This window comes from Copadichromis virginalis, linkage group LG14, assembly GCF_057382275.1.
Source record: "Copadichromis virginalis isolate Kocher_CV1m ecotype Utaka linkage group LG14, C_Virginalis_male_GT1.1, whole genome shotgun sequence".
NCBI classification, from domain to species: domain Eukaryota; kingdom Metazoa; phylum Chordata; class Actinopteri; order Cichliformes; family Cichlidae; genus Copadichromis; species Copadichromis virginalis.
The window spans coordinates 37613466-37635151 of record NC_140631.1 but is presented as its reverse complement, the minus strand read 5'-3'; the positions used below and the strand labels follow the sequence as shown (position 1 = coordinate 37635151).

Below are 21686 nucleotides of genomic sequence, written 5' to 3'. Positions count from 1 at the left end.
AAGGTAATTATCTGTAATGTTTTAAATTCATATTTCTGGGGACATTTTTATTTATTTTTTGTTATCTTTTTTACATTACTTTTATTTATTTATTTACTTTCTTTTGTTTTTCCTTAGTTTTGGGTCTCCTTTGCGATGGGACCCGCTTTTATTTTGAAGGGAGAACCATGTTTCTTCCGGCAATAATCTAATTGACATCTTCCTGTCTGTCTGTCTGCCTTGTGTGCCGCTGTTCCTATAGCAACAGCCTCTCCGGCAGCTGTGGTCCGGGTAGCGATCATTGGCGGCAGGAAAGCTATACAGTTTGTAGAGTGTAGAAAACACCGAACTAAATGAAACAGGTTTGTGTTTGTGAGACGGGAAAGGTGATCGCAGGGAGGCGTTGCGTTCCTGAATAATTGACGGAGAAACGGTGAGCTGCACCTGGCACACGTGTTTACAATCGATGCCAGAAACCGTTGAGACAGAACTGGAGGTTGAACCTCTTCCGCTGCAGCCTCTGAACATGTTCGGCTGGCAGTACCTGCTTTTAGTTACGATTATTAACATTTCGACTTACGAATGAATACCTTGGGGGGTTTTTTTAAGAGTAAGTAATAAAATCATAATTTAATAAATTGCCCTATGATGATGATGTTGATGATTATTATTATTATTAGGTAGATGCTTTGGGACAAATATTGAAAAGAAAGAATGCTTTCAAAAACTGTATTAATGTTTTTATTGCTAACAAAGCAAAACACATTTCAGTTAGCTAAAGGACACATTTTGAATAAATATAATGATTGGTTTAAAATGCAGACTGTATGTGACTGAATTTCATCACCAGGCCTCAAATGCATAATTAAATGAAACTAGATTCAATTTGATAGAGCACGAAGAAATGATCAGCATGTCAGAGAAACTGACTTGTCTTGTGTCTGTTACTGACAACTTTGATCTAATACTTTTAAATCTTTATGGTTGGTTAGTGCTACATAAATAAAGGTGTTTCAGTTTGTCACTGATAATTTATTTGCACACAGTTTAGTCTGTTGAAATGAGTCAGTGGCAGTACAACTTTATTAAATTGATTTAATCTCAAGCTCCAAGGCTATCCATTTTTTTTCCCTCTCAGGAGGGTTTGTTTCCAGTTTTCCTTTAAATGACATCAGAAGTCATATTGAGATGGTCTGTGGGCTGATCCTGACCTTCAGATCTTATTTTAGTCATACAATCTACAATCAGAAGCCACCTTCCATTGTAACACTCTCGTTAAGAGTTCAGCTTTTCAGACAATAAATACCTCTGTTCTTTATATTGTAAAGCAAACCTGTAAAACACTTTGGAGCTCTTGAGTAGATGTAGAAATTATGAAAATGATTCATCTCAATCGCTAGTCAAGTAGATATCAAGTTTGATTTTTAATCGCTCATGTACTCGTTGTTAAAGATCAGCAGCACCTGGAAGAAAAAACTGATGACGTTGAAGGAATAAAACTACAAAATGAAGTCGTCATGTCTCCATGTTACACTCTTATGTCAAATAAAAACAATGCATTTTAATTTTCATACGCATTTATTCACAGATGAAAAATATGCACTCTCCTCCACAGGAATGTGTAACAAGATTTGGTAGACCAATGTAACAGTGCTTCTGAGTGAACTTGCATAACTTTGATGATTTTATTGCAATGAACCTACTCCTCACCTTCCTCATCTCCCTCCCCATCAACAGAGTCAACTCCAACCTCTTCATAATCCTTCTCTAGAGCTGCCATGTCCTCTCTAGCCTCAGAAAACTCACCCTCCTCCATTCCCTCACCCACATACCAGTGAACAAATGCACGCTTGGCGTACATCAAGTCAAACTTGTGGTCAAGTCGTGCCCAAGCCTCAGCGATGGCGGTGGTGTTGCTCAGCATACACACAGCCCTCTGGACCTTGGCCAGGTCTCCACCAGGAACCACAGTGGGTGGCTGGTAGTTGATGCCGACCTTGAAACCGGTGGGGCACCAGTCCACGAACTGGATGGTGCGCTTGGTTTTAATGGCAGCAATGGCAGCGTTGACATCTTTGGGCACCACATCGCCACGGTACAAAAGGCAGCAGGCCATGTACTTGCCGTGGCGAGGGTCACATTTCACCATCTGATTGGCTGGCTCGAAGCAAGAGTTTGTGATTTCTGATACAGTTAACTGCTCGTGATAAGCTTTCTCTGCAGAGATGACGGGGGCGTAGGTGGCCAGGGGGAAATGGATACGAGGGTAGGGCACCAAGTTGGTCTGGAACTCTGTCAGATCAACATTGAGGGCGCCATCAAAGCGGAGCGAAGCAGTGATGGAGGACACAATCTGGCTGATCAACCTGTTCAGGTTGGTGTAGGAAGGACGCTCGATATCGAGGTTCCTACGGCAGATGTCATAGATTGCCTCGTTATCTACCATGAAGGCACAGTCAGAGTGCTCTAGGGTGGTGTGGGTGGTCAGGATGGCGTTGTAGGGCTCAACCACAGCAGTGGACACTTGGGGAGCTGGGTAGATGGAAAACTCCAGCTTTGACTTCTTGCCGTAGTCTACAGAAAGGCGCTCCATCAGCAGGGAGGTGAAACCAGAGCCGGTCCCACCGCCAAAGCTGTGGAACACCAGGAAGCCCTGAAGACCAGTGCACTGGTCAGCCTGAGGATGGAGAGGGAAAGACAAAGTTCATGCGATACAGTTATCTAGTTTACTTTGCCGATAATGGCTCTGAATTTACCCACCAGTTTGCGAACCCTGTCCAGAACAAGATCAATGATCTCTTTTCCAATGGTATAGTGTCCACGGGCATAATTGTTAGCTGCATCCTCCTTGCCAGTGATCAACTGCTCAGGGTGGAACAGCTGGCGATACGTCCCAGTCCGCACCTCATCTAAGGAAACAGACAGACAGTTATTTAAACTGACTCACATACTGCACTGCTACATTTAGCCAATGGTAACAACGCTTACCGATCACAGTGGGTTCAAGGTCCACAAAAACAGCTCTAGGGACATGCTTTCCAGCTCCAGTCTCACTGAAAAATGTGTTGAAGGAATCATCTCCTCCGCCAATGGTCTTGTCACTGGGCATTTGACCGTCTGGCTGAATGCCATGTTCCAAGCAGTAAAGCTCCCAGCAGGCATTCCCAATCTGGACACCAGCCTGTCCAACGTGGATGGAGATGCATTCACGCTGTGGGAAGAAAGACAGGTCACTTAGATGTTCACACTTTTTTCACTACAGATGATATGGGTACCAAAAACCTTATCACTTTTTCCCCCTCCCGACCTGTTCACCATTTATCCAGGTCAAAAACCTAAAACCTAAACTAAAGAGCAAGTTAATTCAAAAGGTGTCTTAGAGAAGATAGCTACCCAACAACTGAGCACAGAAAGCAGTTTGTGAAAATAAATGGTGGTTGCTCCTTATGTATGGACATTGCTTGTGGTGTACCCCAAGGGTCAGTTTTGGGTCCAAAATTCTTCAACTTGTACATTAACGACATCTGTAAAGTGTCCAAAGTATTAAAAATGGTTCTCTTTGCTGACGATACAAACATTTTTTGCTCTGGTGATGATCTGCAGAATTTATTGGAGGATATGACTAATGAAATAAGTAAAGTGAAGTTCTGGCTTGATAAAAACAAATTATCATTAAATTTGAATAAATCTAAACTTATGTTATTTGGAAATAGTAGTTTAAATACAAATGCAAAGATTCAAATAAATGGTGTTGATATTGAAAGAGTCAGTGAAAATAAATTTCTGGGGGTAATAATAGATGAAAAACTTAACTGGAGAGCTCACGTAAGATATATTCATTCCAAAGTATCACGAAGCATTGCAGTACTAAACAAGGCAAAACAGGTATTCGACAGAACATCACTTCATATTCTCTACTGTTCACTGGTTTCACCATACTTAAGCTATTGTGCAGAGGTCTGGGGCAATAACTATAAAACCACATTACATTCACTTTTTACTCTTCAAAAGAAAGCAATTCGAATCATCCACAATGCAGGTTATAGGGAACATACAAACTCACTATTTTTGCAGTCTGAAATATTGAAAATTGACGATATAGTGAAATTTCAAACAGCACAAATTCTATTCAAAGCAAAAAATAAAGAACTGCCAGGTAATATTCAGAGTATGTTTTTTTTGAAAGAAGGAAGTTATAATTTAAGGGGTTTTTGTAACTTCAAAACAATGAAGGTACGTACTACAAGAAAAGGCTTTTGTGTTTCTGTTCAAGGAGTGAAACTATGGAACAAACTGAATATGGAATTAAAGCAATGTCCAAACATAAAACTGTTCAAAAAGAGTTATAAAAATATGATCTTCTCGATCTATAAAGAAAAGGAAAATATTTAAATTAAGTGAATGTCTCTATTTAAAAACAAACAAACAAAAAATTCATGATGTGATATTATAGTATATAGTATATCAGAAATCTGTTCACTATTTTTATTACAAATTATATCAGTAAGGAAGCTGACTAAATATTCACTGATAATTTATGGGACAGGGGTGGGATTAAATAAGTGTATACTTCTTCCCACTCCCTTTCAACATGTAAATTAATCAGAATGTTTTTTTGTATGTAATTTGTATAGTATATTTTTTTTTCTCTCATTTCTTTTCTAAATGTACTTGTATATTGTTCACATGTTGAAATAAATTACCAATCAATCAATCAATCACTAAGAGCTTTTACAGTCCAGTGGGACGCTGGGCCAGATGTTGTCACTGACTGGATATAAACCACACCTCTCCGGTGCACAAAAGGCCGAACGGAAAGCGGGGAGGAATGGGTTGTCACAACCACCAAAAATGCGCAAAGTCATCTCCCCACGCCCCAAATCACAGTTATACCCTCCAATCTTACTGATACCTAAAATTATGCGACCTGTCTGATTATCAAAGAGTAAAACGTAGTTCCGTATACTGCCTTCCATGTTCCCGTTTTTACTTTTCGGTTTAAGGCAACGCTTCCTCCCTCGTTCCTTAGAACAGCAGATTAAAAATTGCGCACCGACATATCATCAATAACCAACTGCCAACATTTAGCAGCGGTTTTTAAATTTCTTACCATTTTGTTCGTTGGTCCTTAGAGTAAAGAATAGGAAGAAAAACTCGACAACAAATCCTCCAAACCAACCGTTAGGAGCCGATCTAAGAGGAAATAATGACGCAGACAGCGCTTTCGCGCCTGGCTTGCGGACGGGACCGAACCATTTCTTATAAATTAGGAGGTGCGCGGATTACAATATGCTTAATTTTATCCAAAAACAAAAAAACTAATCACTAGATTAATCCAAAATAAAGCAAAATGCGTCTTCTATTAATTATATAATAAAAAAATGTAAATTTTAAACGTACAAATATCTTTAATGGCTCCCTAATTTCTAGACCCTTAGATTCGCCCTGACTTCCTCGGACCGCATTTCTAGAATCATTTTACGTATCGCCTCCTGGCGGTTTGGATGATAAATGTAACTCATGTATAACTTTTAACAATTTGAGTACAACCAAGTAATTAAAATTTTAATACAGTATTAGTACAATAAAACTGAATTTAAAAATGTGTTTCTTTCTGTGTCTTCATAGCTCTGCCTTCAATTACATACGTGAAAAGATGAAACAGCCAAACAGGTCACACTGCGAAAAGAAATCGATCAAGACTATTGTTCTATGCAAAAATACAAAGGTGTATCCCACCAAGCAATCCCTTTGTATAAATTGATGTGTTTTTGTTTTCTTTCTCTTTTTATACGTATTTATTTTCTTCATAAAAACACAGTATACTCGCTGCTTCACATTTACTCACATTTCCCTTTATATTATTATGTCTATATTATTGTGTTGTCGTTCAATGATCACGTTGTTTACAGAAAGGTTTTTTTAAGCCAACAATACGAAGTTCAAAATTATCAAAACAAAACAAAACAAAAACTTCCCATCTATATGCCGCTGTTCCTATAAGCAACAGATGCTCCGGCAGTCCGGGTAATGATCGTTGGCGGCAGGAAAGCTATACAGTTTGTAGAGTGTAGAAAACTGCGAGCTAAATGAAACAGGTTTGTGTTTGTGAGACGAGAAAGCTGATCCTAGGTAGGATTCCTGAATAATTGACGGAGAAACGGTGAGCTACACCTGGCGCACGTGTTTACAATCGATGCCAGAAACCGGTGAGACAGAGCGGGAGGTTAAACCTCTTCCGCTGAAGCCTCTGAACATGTTTGGCAGGCAGTGCCTGCTTGTAGTTACGATTATTAAGTAATTTCTACTTACAACCACTTAAAGTATTTATTTGTTTACTCATCTTTTTAAAATAAATATAATTTAATTGATCACTTGACCTATTTACTAGGTATATCTTTTTGGGGGAATATTGCCCAGAAATATTACTTTTAAAAAGTAAATTGAATCAAAGAATCCGTCCATCATTACTAAAAGATGGTATAATGAAAACTTAAAATAATATTAATATCTCCGTTGGGTGGCGGTAACTATTTCCCAAATCATTGTCCTTTAATTTAATAATAAATTAGTGTACCAGTGACTGTATAAAGCACACAGCCTTAAATATATTTAATATTTAATACTGTAAGCATGTGATTAATTCTGTTTTGTAGTTTCTAAGTGTGACCACTGTGGGGAATCAGCATGGGTGTTTGATAACAATATACAAACATGGAAGGAGGTAAGAATTTTGACTGGTATTTAAACGTTCTGCCAACTTATTTTTAAACAAGATAACAGCGGCAGTATCGACAAAACACACTTCAGTTATCTAAAGTAAATATTTTTTAGATGAAATAATATGATTGTTTTATATGCTGACTGTGCATGTATGTTTAAGATGTATTTTATTTTCCATTTTTCTGTGGTGGCCGTTCGGGATAGAACTAAAAAAACATTACGACACATCAGCATATACTGCCGGATGCACACCTTTGATTCCCAAATTAGTTTTTTTTTAAATATTATAGACTTTCCACACTAGGCCCCAAACACATAATTAGATGAAACCAGATTAAATTTTACAGCCCCAAGCAACTGCTGTTTTATGTATTTAAATATTTAAGGTGTAAAGCTTTAAAACTGTTCTTAACAGTTTTTGAGTATTAGTGTTTTAAAAAAATTAATGCACTGACACCTTCTCTTTAAACAGCTCATGTACTCTTTATTAAGCAGCACCTTAATAAAAGAAAGTGCTGATACTGAAAGAACAGAACTACAAAACAAAGTGGTCATGTCTCCATGTTACACTCTCACATAGCATTAAAACACCACATTTATTTAAAGTTGAAAATTATACACAGGAATGTGTAACAAGATTTGGTAGACCAATGTAACAGTGCTTCTGAGTGAACTTGCATAACTTTGATGATTTTATTGCAATGAACCTACTCCTCACCTTCCTCATCTCCCTCCCCATCAACAGAGTCAACTCCAACCTCTTCATAATCCTTCTCTAGAGCTGCCATGTCCTCTCTAGCCTCAGAAAACTCACCCTCCTCCATTCCCTCACCCACATACCAGTGAACAAATGCACGCTTGGCGTACATCAAGTCAAACTTGTGGTCAAGTCGTGCCCAAGCCTCAGCGATGGCGGTGGTGTTGCTCAGCATACACACAGCCCTCTGGACCTTGGCCAGGTCTCCACCAGGAACCACAGTGGGTGGCTGGTAGTTGATGCCGACCTTGAAACCGGTGGGGCACCAGTCCACGAACTGGATGGTGCGCTTGGTTTTAATGGCAGCAATGGCAGCGTTGACATCTTTGGGCACCACATCGCCACGGTACAAAAGGCAGCAGGCCATGTACTTGCCGTGGCGAGGGTCACATTTCACCATCTGATTGGCTGGCTCGAAGCAAGCGTTTGTGATTTCTGATACAGTTAACTGCTCGTGATAAGCTTTCTCTGCAGAGATGACGGGGGCGTAGGTGGCCAGGGGGAAATGGATACGAGGGTAGGGCACCAAGTTGGTCTGGAACTCTGTCAGATCAACATTGAGGGCGCCATCGAAGCGGAGCGAAGCAGTGATGGAGGACACAATCTGGCTGATCAACCTGTTCAGGTTGGTGTAGGAAGGACGCTCGATATCGAGGTTCCTACGGCAGATGTCATAGATTGCCTCGTTATCTACCATGAAGGCACAGTCAGAGTGCTCTAGGGTGGTGTGGGTGGTCAGGATGGCGTTGTAGGGCTCAACCACAGCAGTGGACACTTGGGGAGCTGGGTAGATGGAAAACTCCAGCTTTGACTTCTTGCCGTAGTCGACAGAAAGGCGCTCCATCAGCAGGGAGGTGAAACCAGAGCCGGTCCCACCACCAAAGCTGTGGAACACCAGGAAGCCCTGAAGACCAGTGCACTGGTCAGCCTGGACAAATATAAAGCAGAGATGTGTTTCTGTTAGAGGAGTTAACCTGTGGAATAGTCATGACAGTGATTTAAAAAGGTGTAGTTCATTTTCCTTGTTTAAAAATATGTTTAAAAATAGAGTATTAGAAAAATATATATCAAGAATGAAAAGAGCAAAAAAACCCTCTTGATTCTTTTGCTTTGATGTAGTTACTTGTGTGGTGGAAAGTTGTTGTTGTTTTTTTTTTCTTGTTTGTTTGTTTGTTTTTGCTTTGTTTTATTATTTGCTTCCAGCCCTGTGTACAGGAGCTGCATGCAAAAAGATCTTTTGTTAAAAGGGTTGGCGTAATAAGCAAATGCTTCAGCCAATACCTTTTGATTAGCCTTGTCTCATGCTTTCTTGCTTTGTGGTAGATCTTTGTTCTGTCTTCACTGAGATATTTGAATGCTAATCAATAAAAAATCAAATCAAAAAAAAAAAAAAGGATGGAGAGGGAAAGACAAAGTTCATGCGATACAGTTATCTAGTTTACTTTGTCGATAATGGCTCTGAATTTACCCACCAGTTTGCGAACCCTGTCCAGAACAAGATCAATGATCTCTTTTCCAATGGTATAGTGTCCACGGGCATAATTGTTAGCTGCATCCTCCTTGCCAGTGATCAACTGCTCAGGGTGGAACAGCTGGCGATACGTCCCAGTCCGCACCTCATCTAAGGAAACAGACAGACAGTTATTTAAACTGACTCACATACTGCACTGCTACATTTAGCCAATGGTAACAACGCTTACCGATCACAGTGGGTTCAAGGTCCACAAAAACAGCTCTAGGGACATGCTTTCCAGCTCCAGTCTCACTGAAAAATGTGTTGAAGGAATCATCTCCTCCGCCAATGGTCTTGTCACTGGGCATTTGACCGTCTGGCTGAATGCCATGTTCCAAGCAGTAAAGCTCCCAGCAGGCATTCCCAATCTGGACACCAGCCTGTCCAACGTGGACGGAGATGCATTCACGCTGTGGGAGGGGGAGAGGGGGGGAGTCAATTAGATGTACACCTTTTTCTTTTAGATCAGAGTAAAGGGACACAAATTGAAAAACTGCATACATGGAAACAATGCCAATTACTCCTTGCTTTTTGGGCCAAACAGTCTTTAAAAAGTATCCCAATCACAAGCATACTAGTCTTCACTTGACTGTTTTCTCCATACATTGTGTTGCTATGCGACAAATCTTTCCTTCCTTAACTACCGATGACGTACGTGCTGTTGAAATTTCAAAATGTGCGCCCTTTTCACTTGGAATCTATTACTGAAAAAACGCTTTAACGAAACCGAATATTCAAGTGATCGTGAACAAAACAAAACAATTCTCTCCGTTCACACTTCAACCACTATTTTTTTCCCCATATCTGATCTGCTCACCATTTACAAGACACTTACTAACCTAAAACACAATAACCCCCCCTAATCATTTATATATTTAAACCACACCTCTTGCATAACCATCACAGAATAAAGTAAATGTCAGTGTAGAGACATCATTTTCCCATTTCTACTTTGCAGTTAAAGGCAACACTTCCCTCCTCGCTCCTTAGAACTGGGAGGAGGTCAGAAAATGCGGAAGAAACATATCGCCCGTAACTGACTACTAAAAGTTTGCTTTTACAAGGTTTCTTACCATTTTGCTCTTTGGTGTTTACGCTAAAAAATGGCTGAAAAATCTCAGTCCTACAAACCGACCGTTAAGCGTCGACGTAACAGGAAATAATGAAGCAGATGACGCTTTCCCCGCCTAAAGAGGATTGAACCATTTCTTGAACAATAGGGTGGAGGTGGATCACTGGTATGCTTAATTTTAACCCCCCAAAATTTAGAAAAGAAAGTTAACCGCCAGGTTAATTCTGAATAAAGTAAAATAACGTATATAAATTAAAATATAATAATTTAACATTATAATAACTAAAAGCGACATTTTTAGTGAATCTATATCTTTCTTAACCCCCCTAGTTCACAAAGCCTTAGAATCGCTCTGACCACATTTCTATAACGGTTTTTACGTACCGCCCGCTGGATGTTGAACGTAGTCTAACGAGCTTGGGAAAAAAGCGTCTGGACTTCTTTAAGTTTCTTGAAGACGTTTCACCTCTCATCCGATAAGCTTCTTCAAGCTCTAAAGTTCTCTTAATTCCATGTATATACTAAGATCACTATCAAGTGGCAAAGTTTGTTTTTAGATTAATTTCAAAACTATAAAGTTTATTCAGTCTACTATATCTATTACGATCCATCCAAATACTGTTTTTCTAAATACCCAGCTGTAGATTTACCCTACCCTAATAATGCTTACTGTTCTTATTGCGCCTTTCTCCCTTTTTCCCCTGTCTTGGCCAGAGTGATTGTTGTTGTTATTATCATAGGTTCTTGTAGGTATTGTTTTATTGCCTTTGTTAATAATAATAATAATAATAATAATAATAATAATAATAATAATAATAATAATAATAATAATAATAATAATAATAATAATAATAATAATAATAAGAAGAAGAAGAAGAAGAAGAAGAAGAAGGAAAAACTGACCTTTACCTCGCAAACCCGAATGCGGCTGCGCTTTGTTATTGTCACGTGACCTCTGACGTTTACACAGCGCCAACTTGTCGAGTTGTTACTGGTAAATGCTAGAAATGATGAAATATCTAGTAATACGTTTTGCTGACGTTTGATTAAGAGTTATATAAGTGAAACTTTATGTTTTTTATCAGCGTTAAATTGTGCTCACCTGGTTAAACACCGGGCTGACGTTAAAGTTTGCGGTAGCGAAAGTAACTGAACGAGGAAGCGTTTCCAACGATTGTCAGCGCTGACAGTAAGTTTACTTTTAGTTCCCCGTGAAGTGAATGTCATTGTATGTTGTGGGGCATTTTATTCTTTAGTAATGGAATATTGTTTTTTCCAAAGAACATCAGCATCAGTGTTGTTAAGCTACTGAATGTTTTAAACTGACTTGCAGACTTTTTTCTAATTGCTAATTATTATTGACTGTATCTGTTCAACTACAATAACATTAACCAGAGGGATACCTTTCTTATACTACTTATATTACTACTTACTACTACTTATACTCTGGATCGCGGTGTTGGGGTTGTATGATATCTAAGGCTGTGTGTATGGTTTGACTGTACATATGCACCGCCATGTGACTGACATTTCCTGAACATTTATAAGCTCATGGGGGAAGGAGGACTCAGTCTTTAATAATGAATATTAGTTAAATTTCTTATGTGTTAGATATCAGCAAAAGGCATTTTAACTCATCATATTAAAGCACGACAAGCAGTGGTATTCTTTTTCTTATAAAGGCTTCAGATCAAATCTACAGTCTGGACTTCTGCTAGTAATTGAATTAATGTGAACTGTAACCACTTGAGCTTTCTCTGACATTTCTTTCTAATTTCTAATGTTTGTGTTTTGTTTTAACAACAGCCCAACACTTCCTTATTAATACAACTAATAGTCTAGTAGAGGGAGTTTCCGTGCATCCGAGTCTTTCAAAGCTGATACTCAGAGATTGTGTGAGCATTACCATGATTTAATCTTCAGCCTTTCTCTAATAACTTATAAATGTGAATTTTATGGTAACCGAAAATGTCTGAAAAATAATCAGGCAGTTGTTTTTCCCTAGGTTATTTTCAGTATGCGAAACAGACAGAGGGGATCCCAGCTGGGCTTGCTGCTCCTTGCCTCCCAGGTGTTTCAATTGGGTCTGAACAATATCCCTCCCATCACTCTGGCTGTCCTGGCTCTCAATGTGTACCTTTACCTATTCCCTGCTGCCCCACTGTTTCAGGTAAATACACCAAATACACTTCTAATGATGGAGACAGAGTTTGTCCATTTTTAATGTCGACCAATATTTATACAGCACAAGGTTGGCTATTTTGTTTTATACAGTGCAGTAGCCCTGAAATAATTGTTTTAAACTGTGTTACTAAAATGTTAGAATATAATCAACAAGGAAGATATTATTACATTAATGGGAAAGTTGTTTATCAAGTAGAAAGATTATGTGCAGATCTCATAATAACTAAAGTATAATAATAATAACTTTTTATGATAGTATTCTAATTAGTATTTAAAAAATGTAAAAAAATGTATTATCTCCTAATTTCCTAGGCCTGTGTTAGTGTGCAGCAGGCCTACTGGTTTAAAGACTGGCGCAGACTCCTGCTGTCCCCACTGCACCATGCAGACGACTGGCATCTTTACTTCAACATGGTGTCCTTCCTCTGGAAAGGTAGAAGGCTGGAGCAACGGCTGGGTGGGCCCTGGTTCCTTTACCTGCTCTCAGTGTTCTCTCTGCTTACTGGACTGGTCTATCTAGTGTTGGAGGCGTTGCTAACAGAGCTCATGCAGGACCAGTCGTACAGCATGGCGTGTGCTGTTGGCTTCTCAGGTATAAATTATAGGGGAAAGTTCTATAATCCTTTATGTTGTAACTGATATAGAAGATTTGATCACTCTATATTTGTAAACATATATTGTATTATCTTCCTCCATATGTCATGACCAACTATTTGATCTTTTTTTCCGAAAATGGCAACATTTCCTTTTTCTTGTGTATTTATCTTTGCAACGTTTGTGCTTCTAGGTGTCCTGTTTGCTTTGAAGGTACTCAATAACCATTACTACCCCGGAAGTGTGACCTATGTGATGGGATTATCTGTGTCTAGTCGCTATGCTAGCTGGGTAGAGCTGGTGCTTATCCACATAACATCACCCGGGTGAGTTACCTGTCTGTAATTCGTATCTGTAAATTAATCAGGACTATGGATTTACTACACAGTTAAAATATAGAGATACCAGTGTGAACACTGATGCACCTAGCAGGGCAACAGCTCTTCTGCTTTAAAAATTGATTTTCTATTTCAAATTAATTTGAATTTGAATAATCCAACATCGATTCATTAAATCCTGAAATGCATTTTTAAATGGATTTTGCCAGAAGCATCAGAATCTCAGCTAAAACATGGCATTGGGTGTTGAAAGTAGACATCTGACAGATTCCAAAGCTGCACGTCACTCTCTGACCAAAATTCACTGAACCAGCAGCAAAAGGAGACAAACCAGACTTTTAAAAAACATTGCAATGAATTCCCTCTTATTTTTGCTGTTTTGCTTCCACCACGATAAAATTGCACTTCCTGCACAGCTCTCTCTCAGTGTACTTCAAGACCAATTCAATACCAAAGAATTTTCAAAGTGTCACCTTTATTTTTATAGTTATATTGAGTTTGTAATTGCAGAGAAATAGTCGATTCACTTTGGGCATGCTATTTTTCAGCAGGAACCTTAGAAAAACTCCTGGGGCTTAAACTGTTAAGCCCCAGGAATAAAATAAAAAGTGCAATATTGTAACTGCTTTAGGATGTGTTATTAATTTGAAAAAGAATATATTTAATTTACAAGTTTTAGAGGCTTCTTTCGACAGTACAAATCCAAGATAAATTATCATAATTACAATATTTCTGAGTCAAAATTGAATCGCATTTAGTCCAATTCAATCAGGATCTTGTGAATCAGAATTGAGTCAGTTGTAGAAATCAGTGACAATACCCAGCCCTACTTGCAAGTGGATATAAAAAGGGGATGGGGATGTTTAATATATTTTTTAAATGGTACCTGAAAGAAGCATTAAGAAGCACAAGTACTCCGGTACAGTCGCTGAACAGAATCAGGTATTTGTGTTACAGATAATAAAAATGCAAAACGGGTTCCTCCGAAAATGGCTCAACTGTTCTCTGTTTTTTTTTTTTTAAATTATATTTTAGTATCAGTCAGTATCCACAGAGGGTAAGGCTACATGATGTCATTTCATGATTGAATCAACATACACATCGACTTCTCTCTAATCTAATACTGCTCCAGATTCAGATACAATTTCTTCTGCTCACTGATGTGTGATTAGTATGCAGTTAGGCTCAATGACAATTAGTAAATTAGTAAATGTCCAAAAATGCTGCAGCAAGGCTTCTGACGAAAACATCGAAATACTCACATATAACACCGCTGCTTATACAGTTACACTGGCTCCCTGTCGAATTCAGAGTCCACTTTAAGATTCTGGTTCTCACATTTAAGGCTCTTCAAGAACAAGCACCATCATACATCATTGAACTCTTACAGCCCTATGCCCCTAGTAGGTCTCTGAGGTCTTGTGGTCAGGGCCTACTTGTTATTAAGTATACGAGACTGAAAACTAGGGGTGATCGAGCTTTTGCTACTGTGGCCGCCAGACTGTGGAATTCTCTTCCTCAGAACTTAAGATCTGCTGATTCACTGATTACTTTTAAAAAACAGCTAAAAACACATCTTTTTAAAATTGCATTTTGTTAACTTTTGACTGTATTTTGTCTTTTTAATCTGTGCCTATACCTTGTAAAGCACTTTGTGATCTCTTATCTAGAAATGTGCTATATAAATAAAATTTTACTTACTTACTTACTAATGTTTTATTTTAGGAACCTGTTGTTTGAGGTGTTGAATTAAAATGTCCTGTAGATGGCAGTGTTTGATTAAATAGAAATAATCTATGCTTCTCTTCTTCAGGACCTCTTTTGTTGGTCACCTGTCAGGGATCCTGGTAGGTCTCCTCTACACCACCGGACCACTGAAGAAAATCATGAAGAAATGTGCAGGTCTGAATTCATGTTTTGTTTTTTTTCTCACCTGTTTTCTTACATTTATATTAACGCAGCCACTCGTAAGATGGCAAAAACACAGTGGACCAAAGTCTAAAGATTCAAGTGTGATAGAAAATATGTGATAGAACACTAGAGTCAGCTTTGAGAATTAATCTATGTACAAATATAAATATTTGTCAGTAACACTGTTTGAAGTAACACTGAAGGGCTCCCACATTGTTTCCATTTAAACAAATCAAATCAAATCACTTTTATTGTCACATCACATGTGCAGGTACATTGGTACAGCACATGTGAGTGAAATTCTTGTGTGCGAGCTTCACAAGCAACAGAGTTGTGCAGAATACAATAATTTTGCTTGTTTACATTATTGTATTCTGCACAACTCTGTTGCTTGTGAAGCTCGCACACAAGAATTTCACTCACATGTGCTGTACCAATGTACCTGCACATGTGATGTGACAATAAAAGTGATTTGATTTGATTTGTTTAAATGGAAACAATGTGGGAGCCCTTCAGTTGCTCTGCTGACAAGCCCCTGGGGGGAGCTACACCGGAGCTCCCTCAAATGAGAGCAAGACTTTCGTAAATGCAGCTAAACTTTGTGAGGCGAATTGAAAGCTAAATTGTCATCAGGTGATAGCTAGTGTCATTCTTCGGTTGCTCTAAACAGAGAGGTTGGTCAATAGGTTCAACCTAAAGCAAACTACAAATGGACTAGATCAAGCTTTCTTACAATACCTTTCCTACAAGTACCTGATATTTATATAGAATCTGCTTATTGAGAGGAAAACTGAAATAATCTGCATATATTTTCACCAGGGTTTGTGACATCGAATGGATATAACTCACAGCCCGGTGCCTACTACAGATCTTCGGGCTACTCGGGTATGATGGCAGAAAATGACTGTATACTGACTAATATATTGTAGGCTTTGCTGTCTTCACGGGATTTACAGACAATAACGAGAGTATACAATATGCCAGACTTAACCTGGTGTGTATGTGTGTCTCAGGCTACACTGGCACTGGTAGAGGACTCTCAGGAAACTATCAGTATGCACCAGGTTACACAGCAGATGCATCTTATACAGGTGGACTGACAGAGGAGGAGCAGTTAGAGGAAGCCATCAGAAACAGCCTGAATGACAGAGGTAAGGCAGGAGGGGACAGTTTTGATAAGTGGAAAAGGGTTAGAGTGATTTATTTTTTATATCTATCTGATGTCACTGGTTTATCTTTCTTTTCTTTTCTTTTCTTTTCTTTTTTTAGGTCAAACCCGGCAGAGAGGAGCCCCCCCTCCTTATGGTTTCCACCTCTCCGAAGATGCCAGAGCTGAGCAAATCAGGCAAATGAGACTGAGGAGGTTTGACAGATGAATGAAACAGCGGCAAGGAAGAAGAATTTTTTACTGAAAAGTTCCAAATATTGCAACCACAAGCTGAGGATGAGTGTCCTGAATAAGAAGATCCAAAATCACAGGCTGACATATTTAAGAGGTCTTTGTTGTGCGGCGCTTTTTGTTAAGGTGGCACTAAAATGAATTAATGTCACCTATGGAAAATGGCTGTGATGCTTTATAAGAGTTCAAAGGCTAATGAGCAGTTTTTGATCTGTCTGATGACGCTGAAGACAACTTTAGATGCACGTCGGTAGCAGAGATTAAAGGTAATATTAGTTTTGAAGTAGGTAGCAGACATGGTATTAAAAATGCTGTTTAATGCTGCTTTACGTCTATACTTGAGTTGGAGAACTGCAACAAGTCTTACTTAAACACCACTATATTTACTCCAGTCGGCTAGTGTTCTTTTTTTCACACAAGCAATAAAGACGAGACAAGGTTTTGTTTAAATGGCTACAAAATGTTTACTGTGATATTTCAGCATATGTTCATCAACTTAGAGATCCAACGACAAGACAATAGAATCAGAGCTATTATCCGTGTGCTCCAAACTTCGGAAAGCCGTGATTGTAAATTCTAAGAGTCTGGATGATGAAATCCACTGACATCTGAAACATAATGTTGCAGGAGCTATCCTGGAGGTGAGCAAGACTTCTGATCTCAGTAAGCCTCTACTTATATTACTCAACTACAAAAGGCAAAAATGAAGCTGGTATTAAATTTTAAATTATGTCTTTTTTTTAATTTCCCCTAAGATCCCTTTAAATTTTTAACAGGCCAGTATTTTCAAGAAAGTTCAGCAAAGTTCAGCAAAAGATATGAACAATGTGCTCATGATGCATTCGCTCTTCAGTAAAGTTTACTGGTTATGTCATGTTTAAGTTCAAGTCATTTATCATTAGATTGCAAAAATATGCCACATTGGGCCAAAAGTTTCTAAATTCTTCTTGATGTTTTTGCTTTCTTTTTTGTTTTCTTGAAGTTTATAAATGTTATAAATGTTGCTTTTTGGTGCACAAAACATCTGTTTTCATGAATGCTCAGTATGTCTTTGCAGTCGTACATTTATTTACACATACTGCTCATTCACTCTTTTGAGTTGAAATAATCCATGTATACCTACAGCCGAATTACATCATGTATACGCAATTAAATATTTTTATAGGAAATAAAATGGAGTTATGTGTAATTTTTTTAAACAAAACAAATCCAACACCATAATACTCTAACCTTTGTAAAAAGGCACCGAGCTAGACTGATGCTGTCTGTAAGTAAAGTTAGGAGGGAACGTTTAAGAAGTACATTGCTGGCTCAGATTTCCCCTAAAACCCTGAGGCATGATGGGAAGTAGGACAGCTTAAAAATTAGAGCTAAGAAACCCAACGAACCATACCTCAGCCCACATGGGTCCAAAACCATAATATTACAGTAGATTTGATAAAGTCTTACCATATCAAGTGGTGAGAGGTTCAAAAGGTTGGGCATTACACATCCGGGCTCACTATCACAGTAGGTGGATTTAAATATTTTTATATCAGATGTGTGCTGACAGTTTACATAGATTGATTTTTGCAACCTGCCAAGAGGAGCGTGGGAGCTGAACGGTGCAGAGGGGGCCTGGCAGAACATGAATGGGTGAGGCTGAAGAGTGACAGAGGGGATGACAGGATGGGGACGAGGAAGAGGTGTCTGAGTTGTCTGTCTGGACCGCGGGTGCACATTAAAGGCAGTTGTTGGCATGTTGGCGGTTCTGTTTCAGTTCGTCATCTCACATCGCACCTCCTCTGTTAACAGATCTGACTGATTAGTTCTGTGAAGAGCTCCACCTGCTGTGACACTGTCACTGAGCATTAGAGAGGAAACAGTAAGAAATGCTCATCTCCTGATTCACCCATGGAGGCTGAGTTCGGCTGAGGATTTAGAGAGGTTCAGCGATACATACACACAAACCAGATGATCCTAAATCAAAGGTTTGGAGTGTTAGATATGTGATTTTTTTTTATATATAAAATCATTTTATGTGTTGCCTTGTGGGTCAATTTCAAACCACCGGTGACCAAACACACCATAAAATTTATTTTGTAAGTGGCCAAAGAACCTGGTAGTGACTGGCCTAAAATACCCGTCAGCTCTCTGACTGTGCTTATTAGCCAAGCAGGGCCACCTGGCTAACACATTCTGCATACCCACTCTGATCCACTAGAAAAGAAACACCCACTCCAGTCGATCCGGCGTGAAGGTCAATTTGTCTTTGCATCCGCCAAAGCCAGCCGAGATCACGATAGAGTCCCACGGGACCAGCGCCACTGCATAAATGAAATAAGCCCATGCTAAAAGAGGAAGCTCTCATTTTTTTAATGACTCTTCCCCCTCCCCACTGCACTGTGATTAACTTCATCACACTCAAATCCTGCTCAGCAACTCGTAAAGTCTCGTGGAGAATGGTATTAACTTGTGCAGAGGTATAAGCCCAGGGATAACTTTTAGAACAGTTATGTCACCCGTGTGCCAGAGTTACATACTGGGGTGAAATCTCCCTTATCACTCCAAGTCCACCCTTGACCTCACATAGTTTCCTGCTGATTTTGTTCTCTGCTTCTTCTTCCCTGCCCCGCAGTAGAACGATGTGGACCATCCTTTTTCACGGTCAACAGTCCTGCACGCCAACGCGGGTATTTTTTAGTTATTTTGATTAAAGAAACAATAAGCAAAAGATTCCTGATGCAGGAAATGTTTTTCAAACACACAGTTTTGATATGTGGTCAATCAAATAATAGGAATGGTTTTGCACTGTCTGTAAATATAGGCACATGTAGTCTAAAATAAGTCTTTTTCATACAAAGATTACCCCTACTTTGAAAAAATGTATAAAAAGCTCTTGAGATGGAAGATTATAAATGTATACAGTGTGCAAATACTAATAACACTAGTATTTGCACAATCTTGTAATACTAGTGAACTATTCTTTCTTTTAGTCCTGCTTGTGTTCATTATGTAGCACACAGTATATAAACTCCAGTAACTGTGTATTTCAATATTCTGTGACGCATACAATACGATACCTGTGTTCTGCAGTAGGCTAATGCATCAGTGCTCTTTATTATATGAATATGTGATGAGCGCGTTATGTCTCTGTGTACATTGGAGTGGTTTTCCAAATCTGAAACTGAACTTTGCAGAATGCACCTTGTATGTTTAAAAACTGCCTGCCTAGTGTTAGATTTCTTTTCAGCCTCTCTTTCTGGTGTATACACTCAGCTCAGACTGCACCGCAAGACCAGCCAGGGAAATGTGTTTGCTCACAACAAAATGTAGTGCACGCTCTAAAGATAGCGAGGCAAATAAAGCAAACATAAACACTGACAGACACGTAAAAACATGGAATTGATTGGCTCCCTCAAGCACAGCCAGCTTAGAGTCTTTATTCTTTTTCAGTGGTGATATTTGCTTCAACTTGTCTGCTTCAGCCCTGAACTGTCCACCACTTGACTAGCTTCTCGACAGCAACTTGAGGGGCTGACGGGAGTCCTTGAGTTGAGCCTATCATGCTCACTCGTTCCTCTAATATCAAGTCAAGTCTACTCTTACACCTACTTTTTTTTGCACCCAGTTGCCTTCTGTGTTGCTGTCACACAATCTCTCCCTTTTACATTCCTGTCTTTTGTTCTCCCCTCCATCTCAGCGTGTCTCTCTCTACTGCTTTAGGAATTTTTTTCCTTTGAATTTTGATTCCTCCCCAGTGTCTCTCCACCCACCTTTTCTAAAAACTCTCTTTTCCCCTTTCCTCTGTGCATCTCACTGATGCTCTTCTCTGCTTTTCCCTTGATGTTTTTTTTCCATTTGTCTCTTGATTCGTCTCACACTATCTAGCGTTGGTTTTGAACTCACTAGGTCTCTCTTTTTCTCAGTCTTTCTCGGTTTCACATACGCATACAGACACTCTCTTCTCACAAGTTGCCTGCAGATCACAGTTGGCGTGTCTCTCAGTAAGCTGCAGAGTTACCAAGCTTCTTGATTCATACCAGCTATCTGGGTGACCCATTTCTGCACAAGCTCACAGTGCTGTGTTTTTATTGCTTTAATTCAACAGTACATCTACAAGTAAACTACCTCAGTGTGGTTTTCTTTCTGATTATCTGAATTTGGGTTTGGCACATTCAGTGGAGTACGGGGAGGGTGGGGGGGGGGGGGGGGGGGGGGGGGACGGCCGCATGGTCCACCATGTGGAGGTAGACCTTGTTATGAGGACTATACTAAACATGCTAAATAAAGTCATAAAGCATATTCATTCAGCTTAGTTTGGGTCCTGATCATCCATGAATCCCCTGCATTGACTCTGTGCTCAACTAATGCTGTGCCCTACAGTTTGGGAACCACTAGTACAAGATAAAAAAGGATAGAACCCTTTTTGCTATTTTATAGCTTGATTATAAATGATTAACTGTATTTTTTATCTGTACATATCTCAGAAAAAACATATATAAATTAAGCCCATGATACAGTACATGCAGTAAATACCAGAATAAGGAGCAGCAAAAAGTAATCATGAAGATCAAGATCAAATATTACATGTTATTTAACCATCACATAATGCTAATAGACTTCACTTAAAAAAACATATTAAAATTATGTAGTCTTCATTTTGTTTTAAAAAAAAAAGACATTTGGAGTAACGTGACAAATGTGGATACCATGAGAGAGCGAGGCAATGCCACAAAATATGATGGAGCAGTTTTTATGTGAAATAGTCTGCCCTCATTGGAGCATTTAACTGTTTTAACATCTTACAAATATATTCTGTAAACCTGTGGCTTCTAATTTTGTTTGTAGAATGATCCAGAGTCTCAAAAGCCTTTGGAAGATTATTAAAACAGAACCAGTGTACAAACCACAAGTCATATTAAATCTTACAAAGGTACGTAAGAGCAGTATCGGTAGAGTATCCTGGTCTAAAACCTGACTGAACTTTATATATTAGCTGGAACTATAATTGAGGAAATAATCATTCAGTCCCCTGCTGAATGTGTAAGTTTGCTAGCTTAAATGAATAGTCGCTAACTTTTTTGGTATTTAATTTTAATGAAGAGAGACACTCCAAGACCACGAGAGACCAAAAATCCAGAAAAAAACATGTCATTGAGTGAAATAAGTATGTAATCCTTTACATCCTAGCCAGAATTCTGACTCCCACAGATTACCCACGTGGCACAGAGATT

At 39.0% G+C, this 21686-nt stretch overlaps 3 protein-coding genes across 5 annotated transcripts; 1 reads left to right on the top strand and 2 right to left on the bottom strand.

The window, feature by feature from the left end:
- Nucleotides 1-1538: 1538 nt before the first annotated feature.
- On the bottom strand, nt 1539-5203 carry LOC146694549 (tubulin alpha chain-like). The gene is made up of 4 exons (XM_085430783.1): nt 5090-5203; nt 2968-3190; nt 2740-2888; nt 1539-2656 (listed from the first exon to the last, which is right to left on the bottom strand). Exons 1-4 carry the CDS (start codon nt 5090-5092, stop codon nt 1679-1681), a joined length of 1353 nt encoding a protein of 450 aa, XP_085286909.1. The 5' UTR covers nt 5093-5203; the 3' UTR covers nt 1539-1678.
- Nucleotides 5204-7160: 1957 nt separating this feature from the next.
- LOC146694548 (tubulin alpha chain-like) lies at nt 7161-10145 on the bottom strand. Its single transcript, XM_085430784.1, has 4 exons — nt 10046-10145; nt 9160-9382; nt 8932-9080; nt 7161-8387 (listed from the first exon to the last, which is right to left on the bottom strand). The coding sequence occupies exons 1-4, from the start codon at nt 10046-10048 to the stop codon at nt 7410-7412; spliced, it is 1353 nt and encodes a 450-aa protein (XP_085286910.1). The 5' UTR covers nt 10049-10145; the 3' UTR covers nt 7161-7409.
- A 766-nt stretch (nt 10146-10911) lies between these two features.
- On the top strand, nt 10912-16857 carry LOC146694547 (rhomboid-related protein 4-like). Of its 3 annotated transcripts, XM_085430777.1 has the most exons (9): nt 10912-11233; nt 11851-11939; nt 12050-12214; nt 12541-12820; nt 13016-13148; nt 14974-15062; nt 15891-15956; nt 16085-16222; nt 16341-16857. In XM_085430777.1, exons 3-9 carry the CDS (start codon nt 12062-12064, stop codon nt 16445-16447), a joined length of 966 nt encoding a protein of 321 aa, XP_085286903.1. In that variant the 5' UTR covers nt 10912-11233; nt 11851-11939; nt 12050-12061; the 3' UTR covers nt 16448-16857. The 3 variants fall into 3 exon arrangements, with proteins under 3 accessions (XP_085286903.1, XP_085286904.1, XP_085286905.1); XM_085430778.1 differs by lacking the exon at nt 11851-11939; XM_085430779.1 differs by lacking the exons at nt 10912-11233; nt 11851-11939 and having other exon boundaries at nt 12098-12214; nt 12552-12820.
- The last annotated feature ends 4829 nt before the right edge of the window (nt 16858-21686 follow it).

Coding starts and splice junctions, on each gene's coding strand:
- LOC146694547 (XM_085430778.1), top strand. CDS start 12,062: ATGCGAAACAGACAGAGGGGATCCCAGCTGGGCTTGCTGCTCCTTGCC. Junction 12,215..12,540: donor CTGCTGCCCCACTGTTTCAG/GTAAATACACCA, acceptor CTAATTTCCTAG/GCCTGTGTTAGTGTGCAGCA. Junction 15,063..15,890: donor AATCATGAAGAAATGTGCAG/GTCTGAATTCAT, acceptor TATTTTCACCAG/GGTTTGTGACATCGAATGGA.
- LOC146694549 (XM_085430783.1), bottom strand. Junction 2,889..2,967: donor CCTTGAACCCACTGTGATCG/GTAAGCGTTGTT, acceptor CTGTTTCCTTAG/ATGAGGTGCGGACTGGGACG. Junction 2,657..2,739: donor TGGACAGGGTTCGCAAACTG/GTGGGTAAATTC, acceptor CTCCATCCTCAG/GCTGACCAGTGCACTGGTCT.
- LOC146694548 (XM_085430784.1), bottom strand. Junction 9,081..9,159: donor CCTTGAACCCACTGTGATCG/GTAAGCGTTGTT, acceptor CTGTTTCCTTAG/ATGAGGTGCGGACTGGGACG. Junction 8,388..8,931: donor TGGACAGGGTTCGCAAACTG/GTGGGTAAATTC, acceptor ATATTTGTCCAG/GCTGACCAGTGCACTGGTCT.